Source organism: Thunnus maccoyii, chromosome 15 (assembly GCF_910596095.1).
Source record: "Thunnus maccoyii chromosome 15, fThuMac1.1, whole genome shotgun sequence".
Taxonomy (NCBI): domain Eukaryota; kingdom Metazoa; phylum Chordata; class Actinopteri; order Scombriformes; family Scombridae; genus Thunnus; species Thunnus maccoyii.
In genome coordinates, this window is record NC_056547.1 from 21786967 (window position 1) to 21801549 (window position 14583).

Below are 14583 nucleotides of genomic sequence, written 5' to 3' on the forward strand. Positions count from 1 at the left end.
GTCATTTTTCTGTCTGTTCTGTCTATTTATGTCACAGGGTGAAGAGGGACCAAGAGGGCTTCCAGGACCTGTAGTAAGTCTCTGTTATATTTCCAAAGTCCTGCTTTTCTACACTATATATTTGTAGTTTGGTCAAATATGTGTGCTTTGTACAGGGACCTCCTGGAACCAGAGGATTGCCTGGCCCTGTTGGACCTGCAGGGGAAAAGGTAGTATAAAATAGAGTGATGGGAGCCAGCTTATTGTTGCAATATGCAGTCAAATGAATCCCATTCTGTTTGAAATAATGAAACTGTGAGCCTTACACTGTGGGTGTTTTCTGTTCACAGGGCACAATAGGAGATGTTGGACTTCCAGGACCACAGGGGCCAATGGGCATTGGAATTACAGGGCCCCCGGTAGGACATAAATGCATCTTTTTGCAAGTGCACATGGGCATAATGTCATGTCTTTTTATGCACTGCATGTACCTTTATATTGTCAAACACTATTCTTTTCTGTTTTCTTTTTCACCCACAGGGCAAAGATGGAGCCCCTGGCTCTAAAGGATTGCCAGGAGCCGACGGCAGACCTGTGAGTTGTCTTGTTCCTCTATTGTCTAAAGCTTGTAGTTGTATTTGCATGTTTTCATGCATATTCATCAGCAATTTGCAGAGATGTAAGAGAAATTTAAGCCACAAACTTGAGTTGTTGCCTCTGTGTTAGTGTCTGTTCAGAGTTTCAATTTTCTTTGAGCTTCTTTAGGAATTGTCCTTGATTTAGGCATCATTTTTAACCAAGGATGTCTGCCTCGATCCATAACAGAGGCAATGTCTGCTCCCATCTCATCCTCTGTCCCCTGATCTGCGCTCAGCTCACTGCCCCATGAGCTTTTTTCTGGAACAACAAAGCAAAAGTAACTATGTGTGTGTGTGTGTGTGTGTGTGTGTGTGTGTGTGTGTGTGTGTGTGTGTGTGTGTGTGTGTGTGTGTGTGTGTGTGTGTGTGTGTGTGTGTGCGTGTGTGTGTGTGTGCGCGCATTTGCACTGTCTCCTTCTCTTGCAGGGACTTGATGGAGCTAAAGGGGACAAGGTAAGTCTACCGTTTTGTTTGGATGAAGGGATCTGGAGGGGTTTGAATATAAGGGGGTGGAACAGATGGTAATCGCAAGAGATGGTTCAACAACCACCCTACTCCCTTAACACACACACAGACACGCACATTTGCGCTCGCATCCACACACACACACCAGCCGTGGGGCACAGATAGAGTAGCAAAGGAGGTGACAAGTGTACTGTTGCTGGCAGACAAGAGGAGTTTCAGGGCCTTAAGAGAGAGCGTGTGTGAGACTATTAATTACCGTATTCATCAGAGCCACCAGTCCAGACTGTCACTGAGAGGGTGGGAGAGATGAAGAAGCGGTGGAGGCAGTGCTTAAGGGTCGGAAGGGGCGTAAGATGTGGGACAGGAGGCTTCATTAGGGCTGAGCTTACTGGAAAAATAAAGTTTACAAAAAGAGAAAAAAGTCAAGCAAACTAAGAGAGAATGAGCAAGAGAGGTAACATTTATAGAGTCGTCAGGGTTTTTATTTAGTATATTTATACAAGGTCTGAGATCTTAGAGTCATATGTACTGTAAAAACCTGGCTTGAATGTTAAAGGAAAATAGTGAGTGCAGATGTGTAAATAGAGATATCATGATGGCTCCTCCTGTTAAAGGGATTTGGTGAATTACACCTTTTTCGTCATTCATTATATCCTTGCACTACACAAAGTTTTAAGCGACAATTTCATGTGATGAAGAATCTTAAAAAATCTTGGAAGTATTTCATCTCTTGCTGCGATTTTTGATGTACAAGACTTCAGGATTAAGCAAAACTGACTGCTCTGACTTTCTTATAATAACTAGAGTGGTTTTATTCTTGAATGAGGACTCAGTTTTGCAGCCTGTGTTGAAAACTACGCAAAGAGTTTCACTTAAGCTTTTTTATGGAACTTTTTTTTTTCTCCTGTATATTTTAGGGTGAACCTGGAGAGTGCAACTGCATAACGCCGGGGCACATGGGGGTAGGCGGACCTGTGAGTACATGGTTGCAGAAAACGCACACACACACACACACACTGGAATAAACACATGAAGATATACAATTAATTTAATTTTACCTCACAGCAGCAGTCTTAATACACATTGATTTTTTTTAAACACACAAAAAACGTACATTCAATACAATTTAACACACGGTGCAATTTCTGTATATCCTGTCTGTGCAAGCACCGGTGCCTCTCTGATTGTGACTACTCTTGCCTTCCAGGGAGCTCCAGGAACTCCAATAAACACATGGGAGCCTGGGCCTCAGGTTTGATCTGCCAGCCAGCAGTCCTGTTTGATAACTTGGGCTTTGTTTGAAAGCGTTGTCTCTGCTGTTACTTTGTGAAATTTGTTCAGAAAATAACAGTACTCTTCATTTGTATTTGACTATGAATGTGTGATGTCATCTGTGGCTGTGTCTTTGTTTGTTGCAGGGGCCCCCGGGACCTCCTGGCCCCCCTGGTCCACCTGGGCCTCGGGGAGTAAATGGAATCCAAGGACCACAGGTAAGAGAAAGGGGCAGTAGGATGGTGAAGAGGGGTCTTTCTTAAGTTCAATTCAGCAGCTGCTCTATTCACCTGAATTGAACGAAAAGCTACTCAGGATGGGGGCTTTCAGCTTGGGCAGTTTGAATACTTCAGTAAGGCTTTGACATGCTTTGCAACTTGATGGGTGAAAAAGTTCATAATATGCATGTAGGAAAGGGAGCGACTTTGAATACTGAATGCGTGCAATAGCTTGGATCAAAATAGGCTAAGAAAGTCATGATCAAGTGATGATGATCAAAGTGAAATGCACTAACCCGTCTGGTGCTTCATGCTTTAACCTATGTGGGGAGCAACTGAGCAAGCTTTGGAAAATGTCCATTAAGACATGAACAGTTATTTGAAGGTCTTCTTCAAAATATAAAAGTTAAAGAAACAACACATTGCTTACTTCTCAGTTTTAAGTCCTAGTTTGATTGATGAGACTCTAAGGTTTTTGATTTAAGCAGACCTTTAAATAAAGTGTTACTCTGTGTTCCAAGAGTCAAAGGTGTAAGAAGGACATCAAAAGTGGTGATGCAGGATGTCCACAAGGGTGCTCTTGTAATATTCACTGAAGTTAAAGTAGTACTAAATGCAAATACTGTATTTTATAATTAGATTATTAAATTCAAACTGATTTTGAGTAAAACACAGGTTTTTAAAAAAAATATTTTTAATTTTTAATTTTTATAAATCTTAGTTTCAAAGTTTCATAATAGGAAAAGAGAGGGAACAAGTTTGATCATTTTGATCCTAACCCTTTGACTCTGCCTTGACCACTGGTGGAGATGGGAGTGGCTAGCCCTCGATTAGCAACAAATCAGTTCAACCTCAGTTCCTTCTTTCAGGGTATCCCTGGAAACGACGGGATACCGGGGAAACCGGGTTTGCCTGGATACATCGTAAGTAAAATTAGAGACAAAAGGAGGAGAGGCGGTTTTTATCTACTGATTCGAGATCTGGGGCTTTCGCACAAATGATGCAAAAGCACACCTAAGCATGCATGTACCAGGAACTGGTATTTATTTTAAAATAGAAGGTCCTGTGAGAACATGTGCACCTCCATGTGTGCTTTGTTTGATTTAAGAGCACAAGTTAGTATTTCAAACTCACAATTTATTATGCTTTGCATGATGTTTATTTAAGGGCAAAAATTCTATGTAGTTCTCCGTAGATTTTTAGTAATGTTCCATTTTATTATTATTATTTATATAAATTAATTAATATTCTTTATAGTTGTGTGTATAATTTTCTAAAATTGTAATTTTATTGTAGACTGATTTAAAAGGTTTATGTACAGTATGTCGCCATATTGTGCTGTAATGTGAGAATAACCGCCATCAAATCATACAATTTCAGCACAAAGGCCGCTTTAGTTCAGTTAAAGGGTGCTGCTGATGTCCGACCAAGGGAAGAGCAAGTTTGGTTTAGTTTATATATATTCATGGATAACTGCAGGAGTGGATATAAGGTTTATACAGTGTACTTATTCAGAATTTTAGCCCATTGTACCGCAGGTATGGTTATAACCCTGCTTCCTGTTGACAAAGCAAGTTTAGCAAGTGCAAGGACAATATCAAAGTGGAGAAATGAGTTAGAGTGTAGTGAAGTTATCTGTGAAATCTTAGTGTATATGGCTTCAGTTTTGTTTCTTTCAAGTCTGCTGATGGCTTAATTTCATTAAGGGAACATCAATTCTGATCTTTAGCCAGCACTCAAGGGGAGCTTCACCTTCAACACAGGAATAATTAAGTTTAATGGAGGAGGACCTCCCTGATTCCTCTGTGGAAAAGAAGGACAGTTTTGGATCACATGTTGAGAAAAACTTCTGTTCTTTAAGAGAGTGTTACACATACAAACAGCCATGATCTGTAAACTAAAATGCAGATGAGCAATTAAATTGACTGAAATATGAGTTGTAAGCTTTGACCTATTGCTAAATACTCTTTTCTTTTATAAGGACTTTGACTACATTAGAAAAGTTAGCACCCTTGAAACATAACAGAATGTTCCTCAGAGAAATCACAAAGTTTGCAATTTGCAGATCCCTTTATTGTTTAGCAGAAGTGAATACTGCAGTGACACATAATTATAGTGAACCTTCTTTTGAGCAAGTCTGTTAATGCACAAGGCCTTGTTGCAGACCTTATAACGGTCATTAGCATACAGCATAAAATAGCCTTTCTAGCTAATGGCTTCGGTTTGAACAATGCCACATGGGTTTGTAATGACTTTGAAACCAGGCCAGGTGCCATTTACAAACTCTGTCAGTAAAAAAGGTCCCCCTGCTTTGACAGGGAGCAGATCACCTTTCACAGTAAATGTGACGTAAGTGGGCTTGTGGACTTACTATAAATAGACAGTATTATTCCATTGTGGCATTTGTGTCTGTTTTTTCATGTATACTTTCACATCAAGTATGTGTGTTTGCGCATTTCTGTATGTATAGTTTGTGTGGGCAGAGCCAGTTATGTGTCTGTCCTTCTTCCTTGTTGCAACATTTTACTCTCTGAATTTTAAACTCTACCCTTTGAATTTTTCTGATGCAGACTTGAGCTCTCGACAGAACTGAGTTACAGTTACATGACCATTAGTAGAAATGAGCACTGATGTTTTGTTGCCTTTCCAGCGTTTATCTGTTTTTGTTTTATTTATCAAATTCATATTTGTTACTGTCTACCTTATAACAATCAACTATTAACATGTGGTGTCATCAGTGGATTGTTGATGCTGTAGTGTTCATAAAAGCTATTGATTTTGGGGGGCCATAAATCAATTCAGAATCTTTTGTTAACATGAGTTAAATATTTGACACCAAAGCTCTCTGGCACTGCTGTGTAATTAATAGTTTTGAGTTTGTATGTTTTGTGAGGGTGTAATAAGTATAGACCCTTGTATCAATGTGTAAATTAAGTTAAACTTCTACAGAAAATACTAGACAAGTGTCAGTTAAACTGCAACTTTGAAACCTATTGCCAACTTCAAATTCATTATTTTTCTAAAGAGAAAACGAAATGTAATTCCAAAGAATTAACACCTTTTTTGTTTTCCAAGATGCGCTGAATACATTTTCAGTTTTTCCAGCTCTGAGTAGCTCCTCCATTTCATCATCAATACACCTGTACATTGTGTGGGGAAACAATAGTGTCAATCAACATCACATTTAAAAATTTGAGCTAATTTATTGTGCTTATTGATGTCTTTCAATGTATTTAATTTTGCCTCTTATCCCATGTGAATGCACTATTCAAACCTGGTTAGAGTTATTAGTATGTTCTACTGAACTGGGACCCTGGTAGTATCTTCTTCGAGTTGAGTCAAAAGCAACAAACTGTTACACAATAAGTTACAAAAAAGCATAGGTGTGATGTCATTGTGCATTTGTGAAGTTGTCAAAGAAAACATAATTCACTCCAACCCATATAACTGTATTCTGTGAAAAACGTTGGGAAACTTTTATTTTGTTCAATGTGGAGAAAAGGAGTTGATTCTGATCATTTGAGTTTTTCTGAATTATTATCTTTAATGCTATAAAGTACTTAAATTAATATTGATTTAAGTTCTGTGTCCTTGCCCAATTTGTAGAACCCTATCGGACTGCAGCAAGACTCCAATGGAGGAGATGATGATGTAAGTTCAGCAGTAAAAAGATTAATTTTGGGGATATGGCATTTTTGACGTTTTTTTTTTTTTTGTTTTGGCATTATTTTGGCATGAAAACAGTTGATCAGTGCGCTTGTGCATGCTTGTTTCTATGTGTGTGTGTTCTACAACGCAGGAGGCCTGTGTTGGGGGTTGTTCCCATGGGTTGCCAGGGGTGCCAGGCACAGTTGGTGCCAAGGGAGAAAAAGGAGACCAGGGCAAGCCTGGTGTAACCCCCGTGGAAGGCTGTGACAGGGTGAGACGCTGGGTTGACTGGTGTGACATCTTCAGCTTCCCCAAATGATTCTCCAGTTTCAGAATCATATGAAACGCCACTAATAGTACAACCCCTGTATTTGTTGCTCTGCTTTGATTAATACAAAATGACAATCCCTCATTTTGTATTTTATTTGAGTTCACATGGCTTGATGGGAATAGCTATCAGTCTAATATAATGTGCCAGCAGTAAAGCATTACTCTGACAGCTTATTCTGTTGTATGCTTGCAGTGTTTCGAGAGACTGCAGAGGGAAGAGGCGACACAAGCAGTGGTCAGTTGAGATCATTGGCATATTCCAAGGACATATACACAAACTTATATTTACATAGTAGGGATGTCAGTTTCGGGTAATTTTGCTTCGGACAGAGGAACACCCATTAACCGGTAACTACGGTTAATTTTTAAGAAGGTAAAAAGGTAACTACTTAAGGTAACTACAGTTAATTTTCAAGAAAAGTTGTGATGTAGCTTTCATTTGTGAGAGCTGCCCAACAGTCGCTGGTCAGGGCTAGCTTGTCTGCCCTGGCTAGCTTGACTTTTAGCTCATCCTTCTCCTCAAAATGCTTTTCAATGCGTTTAGTCACAGTAGCTCTCGATGGCATAACGTACTCGTACTTGAGGTACTGAACTAACTCTTTCAATCCCTTATCATCTAACACGTTGATTGGCAGCATATCGGTCTCCCTCGGACCAGCGCGCATCATCACCCCACCCACCCACCCACCCGGCCCTAATATAAGGCAACTTAAATAACTTAACAGACTAAAAACATGTTACACGAGCCTTCAGAAACTCCTGGTTAATCTGGACTTACCAAACACTTTTAGTGCTGACTGACTCTAACGCACTTGCTATAAACAGACTTTAAGACACTCGCTAGCCTAGCAACATTAAGGCTACAAACAACCCATAATGCAACACTATGTGTAGGAGTCAGTTTAACATCAGTAGTTTATCTATTCAAAAAGAATATCTGATGTTGTGAAGACGTAATTGTCAAGCCGTTAGCGGAGTGTGTATGCAAATAACCTATAGACCGACATGCGTAATGGGTCAAAAATATTCTCGGTGGTTAACCAATTAATGGTCAACTGCTGACATCCCTAATAGATAGACACGCATAAGCACAGAGAAGTGTGTGCACATCTCCTAGAATCTTATTTCTTTGCTTTATAGGTAGACCGATCCTGCGTAGGAACACCTGGAGTTCCAGGAATTCATGGATCACCAGGAACAAAGGGAGAAGCAGTAAGTCTGTGTGTCCTCGTGTACAAACTGTGTATCTGTTATGAGAGTGTATATTTAGACAGCTACACAGACTTTAGGATCACCTTTCTTTCTTTATTTGTACTACAGGGTACACCAGGAGAGAGAGGCCACATTGGACCACCAGGAAACATGGTGAGGTTTCACAGGAAATATCTTCCTTTCTTCAACAATTTCAGCTCAACTTAACTCCTTTAAAGCTTATTTACAGTAGATAAACCAGGCTAGAGTAGAGAGCTGTAACAGTGGACTCTTGCTCTGAAATCCTAATCTACTGTTAGGTAGATTTTTGACTGTTACAGTAGTAACAAGAAACTTTTCCTGTACTTCAGTTGACATCTTTTTTCCAACTTTCTTCCAACTTACTGCTCTGAAGAGTCAGTCATCTGCCAAAACTATAAAAGTTTGAAAGCTATAAAATTCATTGTAGTCACTGCCTTACAATAGTTTTTCATCACTTTTGTGAGGAAAGAGATTCAATGTTTTAAGATTGTAGGACAGCACCACTGGGTTTTTGCCTCTCAAAGCTTTAGATTTCAAGTGACTTGAGAGGAGTTTGTAATTTTGCCACTTTCCATGGGTTCACAGAGCCCTCTACTGGTCTCAATGGAAATGTTGAACAATGTTGCCTAACATACCAAACTTTTAAATACTGATTTACAGTACAGAAAGACATATGAGGAGTCTTGCGGTGCTTAGTACAATATCCACTTAATTGCCAGGAACAAGTTCAAACCTGTTTAACCAGAGGTGTAAATTGATTTTAGTTTTTATCTGTTAGTTTGTCTTGTCTCGGCTGTTTCAAATTGTTCTTTTCATCATCTCTCCACAGGGACCTCCTGGTTTCCCAGGTCCTCAAGGCCCATCTGGCTTACCTGTAAGTTTTATTCGCACTTCTGAGTTAGGGCTTGGCATTATATCGATATTATATCAATGTCGTGATATGAGTAATATCGTAATATGGCTTAAGTGTTGTCTTTTTCTGGTTTTAAAGGCTGCATTACAGTAAATTGATGTAATTTTCTGAACTTACCAGACTGTTCTAACTGTTCTATTATTTGCCTTTACCCATTACTGATGATTATTTATCAAAAATCTCATGTGTAAATATTTTGTGAAAGCACCAATAGTCATCCCTACAATATTGTCGTAATATTGATATTGAGCTATTTGGTCGAAATGATCATGATATTTGATTTTTTCCATATTACCCAGCCCTATGAACAAGTTTATTTTCACTTTCTTTTTTTACTCTCTTTTGATCAGTGGTGAAAGTACAACTGAGATCCTTTATTTAATACATAATATAAAAAAAAAAAAAGTAAATACTACACCACAATTAAAACTCATTTTAAGCATTTAAATGTGCTCAAAGTATCAAATTAGAAGCAATGTTTCTAAAAAAAATAAATGGACAGTGTAACTGATATGTTATCATATATGACATTATTAGATTGTTAACGCTGTTGCATCAATATGGTGGATTTGGAGCTAGTAATATCTAATTTATACACAGTTAAGTAGTTTAGTTCAGAGGTTCCAACAAGATAAATATGGGGAGTCATGAGATGATTGATGGGGAAATAAGAAAAAATCTCATTTCTGCTGGACAAATTTGTATGCATTTTTCTCTAATCTTTGTTTTTCTGGGAATATCTGACATCTGAAACATGACAACAGGCCCCAACTAGACACTGCTTTTTTGTAGGAAAGTAACAATCCATAAGGCTGGGGACCACTGGTTTAAAAGTTTATAATATGTTTTTTAAATGTGAAATGTTGATCTAGAATCAGTAACTATTGCTATCTAATATTTTCTCTGAAGTATAAAGCAGCATTAAATGGAAATACAATTTCAAGTACAAGAACCTCAAATTTGGACTTTTGAGTGCAATACTTGAGTAAATGTACTTTCTCTCTGCTTTAAATATCTACCTTTGTTTTCGCCTTTTCATTTCAAATATGGATCATCTCACTTTTAAATCAAGCAGCCCTTGATTATGCCACCTTTGCCATCTCGCCATCCCCCTGCCTCTCTCCACAGCTCTTCAATGAAAGTTATTTCAGATGAGGGAACGATTTGGTTGTCTCTTTCTCCAGTTGTTCAATTATTCCCCCGTCTTAGTGATGGAGAGTGGGGCTGCTGTGCAGACAGAGCCCTCCCCTCTTCCTCCTCATACAGATTTATTGTTTTAGTAGAATAGAGATGCTAAATGGATGAGCTGCGTGAGCACCGCATGGAATCCATTAGCAGCATAGTAGCACTTTATAGCAGGTGTTAGCCTCTGCTGTGTGCAGTGGTCTGTTGGTTTGTACTGTTTGTGAGAGAGAAGGAGAGAAGCTGCTGAATATATTACTCATATTCAGTGTTAAGGAAGTTACTCACACTAATCAGCTACTAATTAGTTTCTCCTCTGTATGATCAATTAGTAATTACTTTCTCTAGATTACAACCCTCAGTAATCACTCTCTAATAACAGCAAGCACACTACTGAATTGTGTATCTCTTAGTGATATTCTTATATTTATGAGGTACATTTTTACTGTTTTATTCAAAAGGGACAATGGACATTAATAAACAGTTAACTAAACAGCTCATTTTCACCAGCAGTTCCCATAATTTTATATGTAATGAGAGTATGTCCGCTTTTAAAAGCATCCATTTTCCTCTGACATCATACAGCATATTCAGTCACTTTTTAAAAAATTTCTCACCTTCATCCGTCTTCCGTTTACAGCAGCTGTTGCTAGGCAACAGACCACACTCTCACAAGCATATTAATATTTTTGTCAAAACAACATTCAGTATCCAATTAATAGACGAGGAAAGATAGGTTGTCAATAGATTATGGAATCATTCTGTAACACAAGAGAAGTCAGGTGGTTATGTGATTACATTGTTCTGTTGCTTAGTAACGTGTTATAATGCTCATTTTCTAGGTTTGTTTTTTTGTTTGATTGATTAAAGAGCAGAGTTTTAAAAAGACAAATTACTTAATGAAGTTTGCAACTTTGTTAAACATTTGTACCTGAATCTGCTGTGGAAAAGAGAAGAGGAAATACAAAAGGGGGAAGCTGCAACTGATTTTCTGAGAGCTGCAATGTATAGCCTATGAACATTACCATTGCAGACCTAAATCTAAAGCTTCATAGAGGTGTAGAGCAGAGGACGATATGAAATGTGAAGGCAGTCCCAAAGGTAGACAGTACAAGCCAGTTAGCTGTTTCCTCTCTTTGATATTGACTTGCCTTGTCCTTGGTCCATTTTTACCAGGGGGAGTCTCTCTTCTAGACATACATATTACATCCTCTCCTTCATTTTCTAATCATCCTTCACTCCTGTCATACTCAGGGTCAGCAAGGTGAGCGTGGGTCACCTGGACTCGCGGGAATGAAGGGCGAACAGGTAGGTGTCTGCCAATCAATTTCCCTGAAATTATAACATGTAGAAAAATAATTGGTTTCCCTGTTTGATTGATTGTATGATCTTTACCTCAGGGCCCGCCGGGGACAGCGGGGTATCCAGGAACCATGGGACCGCCTGGACTGCCTGTAAGTTACTCTCACCGCCTCATTATAACAGACCTATGAGATTGACAACAATCTGACAGCTTTAATGGATGGATAGGTGGTTACATTGATATGTGACCTGACATTGATTAACTGCCCATTTGTATTTGTCAGGGACTGAAAGGCGAACGTGGGAGCCTAGGCAGCAGTGGTCAGAAAGGAGAATCAGTAAGCCACTACACTGTTTAATACACAATATATATCTTTAATACACAATGTGTCCATAGCCCGTGTTGGGTATTATTGGCTAAAATTTCCTTCTCTGCTCTAGGGCTCTCCTGGTACCCCTGGATACCAAGGACAGCCTGGCACACCGGTCAGTGTTTCATTATACATTTGACTCAATATTTAGAGACTAGGTCTTTCATTTATCATTACAAAATGTAATAATTGAGATTTGTTTCACCATTTCTGTGTCTGCAGGGTATTAAAGGAGACACAGGACCAGGAGGACCTGTTGGACCCAAAGGAGATCAGGTATGTACAGTGAATAGTGTACACACACATAACAGAACAGTGCTACCATTAAAATCAAATTGTTGTGGCATTAAATGTAGTCATATGTTTCTATTTTCTTTCAAGGGTTTCCAAGGGCAACCAGGTTTTCCCGGACCACCAGTATGTAAATGATTTGCTCCTCTCTTGCAAATTGTTGCTTTTGGAATAATTCCGCTGACTTTGTATGTTACTGTGTGTGTTTTTAGGGTCCACCAGGTTCCTCTGGCAAAACTGGAAGGGAAGGACTTCCTGGGCTCAAGGGTGAAAGGGTGAGCACCAATCACATTCAGCTGTTTCAGATTTCTGTTGCATCCAACATTATCATTTGTAGTCACAAAAGTGAGTGATAATTACCTAGTTTTTCTCTCTCTTAGGGCAGCGGTGGCACTCAAGGCTCTCAGGGACCAACTGGAGCCCCAGGCTCACCTGGCCCCCCAGGGCTGATGGTACATGCATTTGATATCACTGTATATTATCTAATTTTGATCCATTCCAACATATAGTACCAGTCAAAAGTTTAGACAGACTTTCTCATTTAAGTGAATGGGAAGGGGTGTCCAAACTTTGCCTGGTACTGCATCTGTGAACTGTATTCCACTCTGAGTCCTCAACTGCACCCCCTGTCTGTATTTGCAATGAAAGGGCCCCCCTGGCATTGAAGGAATGGATGGAAAAGATGGGAAACCAGGACTGCGGGTAAGTTACAGATACAATATTTATCACACATGGGGTGCCCACATAGGCATGCCCATACACACAAAAGAGCCAAACACGCACTTTAGTCATACTATAGTTGCATGCCCTCCAAAAGCCCTCCAAAGTAAATGACCACATAGGTTATTAGTACCAGCACTCCAGAATGACCCATAGGAGCATAATATGCAGCTTTCCAAAACTGTTACAAATTTCTGTTAAAAAATTATTATGTTTTATGGTGTGACAATGCTGTGGTAAAGGTCTGGTTAGGTTTAGACACAAAAACCACTTGGTTTGGGTTAGGAAAAGATCATGGTTTGGGTTAAAATGATCACCTCAAACATGGTTACTACTTCCTTAAAGTTAGGCAAGCTTCGTCACACCACGTTACAGTTTTTAAATAAGTGTTGCGGTGGAAAACATGACACTCGCGGTTTGAAATGGGAAGCAAACAGGTTTGGAAATGGGAACAGTGGTCTCCAGCAGTTAAGTCCACTTTTTGCAACTTACCATCTAACTAACTATCTAGCCATCCATCCAACCTACCTCCTTGAAATAAGGACCACCTTATATAAACATCATCTGAACTGCGTCACTTTCCCAGGTCATAATTACTATGGCTGCTAGATGGCGTCTGCCACTCAAATGTAATTATAAGTTGTTTTTGTCATCTGAATTTATGACCTATAGGGTTGTTTTTCTTGGGAGAACTGACTGTGGCATGCATACAGTAGTTGACCTTTGACATTGACTGTCTCTTTCTTTGCCAGGGAGAGTCAGGCCTACCAGGCCCAGCAGGACCACGAGGAATCCCAGTGAGTATCATGGCATTTTAACATGTGGGTCTATGGGGATTGACTTGCTTTTGGAGCCAGCCTCAAGTGGCCATTCAAGGAACTGCAGTTTTTGGCACTTCCACATTGGCTTCATTTTTCAGCCCTGGAGGTTGCCGCGTGGTCTCAACCTGTGTCTTCAGTTTTATGTACCAAGATTTTTAGTCATGCTGGCTGCATGGCTTTGGCCATGTGTACTACAGCCTTCTATACTACTACTATTTGACAAATAATACCTACCTTTGAAACTACTGACATTTTTATTAAGTGCCAATTAGCAAATGTTAGCATACTAACATGCTAACATCACCATCTAAGATGGTGAACAGGATAAACATTACACCTGCTAAACATCACAATGTTAACATTGTCATTGTGAACATGTTATCATGCTGACGTCAAGTACAGCCCCATAGAGCCAGTAGACTCTTAAATTAAGTACACTCAAAAGAGTTGGTATGCATACTAAATAGCCCTTGATTTTTAAACATACTGTTGATGGACACTATTCTCTCAAACAGAGAAGCTACCCACAGCTTGACAAAATTGAATGTTATAGTGGATGGTGGTAAAACATCTCCAGGAACACCTCTGAAAACAAAGAAATAACTATTACATTTTTTGTGGAAGTCACAGTTTGATTGCCTTTGTATGTATTACATTATTTCCTGCAAGTATAAAACTATGTACAGTTGTATATTGATTTCTTGCATACTAATTGCAAACAGTATTCTATGAAGATTAGTGCAGTATATTTTGTATAAATTTAGTATGTAGTGTGGAATTGGGAAACAGTGCAAGTCTTGTTAAATAATCAAATCATGATGAGATGAATGTAAATAACATCTTTTGTTCCTTTAAACATTCACACCAGCATTATTTTTTCACATACTGTACAGCAGCTTGTTGGTTTTGGCAGATGCAATGTTGAAGACATACTTTTTATACACTGCATTGCATTGCCATGAGAGAGAAGACTCACCTTCAGATTCACAAACAGCAAACTATGCAAATCAACCCGCATGAGTAAACCTTTTTCACCTAGCCTAGCTGAAGCTCGTTATGGAGAGCATGGACAAACATGGGCAAATTGTTTTTGCCCTTGAGACTATGACTTGCATTTTGGTTTAAAAATTCTTACATATCTGACCTGCTAAACATCAGTATGTTAGCATTGTCATCGTGAGCATGTTAGCATGGTGGTGT

General features: G+C 39.2%; 1 protein-coding gene across 9 annotated transcripts in view; it reads left to right on the top strand.

The window, feature by feature from the left end:
- Positions 1-14583, top strand: part of col16a1 (collagen, type XVI, alpha 1) — a 70569-nt gene that overhangs the window by 46562 nt on the left and 9424 nt on the right. For 5 of the 9 annotated variants that reach the window (XM_042435343.1, XM_042435345.1, XM_042435350.1 and 2 more), the window contains 25 exons: positions 38-73; positions 156-209; positions 330-398; positions 520-573; positions 1044-1070; positions 2000-2056; positions 2290-2334; positions 2501-2572; positions 3442-3495; positions 6179-6223; positions 6372-6491; positions 6744-6785; positions 7691-7762; positions 7871-7915; positions 8613-8657; positions 11133-11186; positions 11279-11332; positions 11465-11518; positions 11622-11666; positions 11774-11827; positions 11933-11968; positions 12055-12117; positions 12223-12294; positions 12491-12544; positions 13315-13359. In XM_042435343.1, the coding sequence (XP_042291277.1) occupies positions 38-73; positions 156-209; positions 330-398; positions 520-573; positions 1044-1070; positions 2000-2056; positions 2290-2334; positions 2501-2572; positions 3442-3495; positions 6179-6223; positions 6372-6491; positions 6744-6785; positions 7691-7762; positions 7871-7915; positions 8613-8657; positions 11133-11186; positions 11279-11332; positions 11465-11518; positions 11622-11666; positions 11774-11827; positions 11933-11968; positions 12055-12117; positions 12223-12294; positions 12491-12544; positions 13315-13359 (1368 nt within the window). The remainder of the gene's footprint in view (positions 1-37; positions 74-155; positions 210-329; positions 399-519; positions 574-1043; positions 1071-1999; positions 2057-2289; positions 2335-2500; positions 2573-3441; positions 3496-6178; positions 6224-6371; positions 6492-6743; positions 6786-7690; positions 7763-7870; positions 7916-8612; positions 8658-11132; positions 11187-11278; positions 11333-11464; positions 11519-11621; positions 11667-11773; positions 11828-11932; positions 11969-12054; positions 12118-12222; positions 12295-12490; positions 12545-13314; positions 13360-14583) is intronic. The other 4 variants (XM_042435346.1, XM_042435347.1, XM_042435348.1 and 1 more) reach the window with 4 other exon arrangements.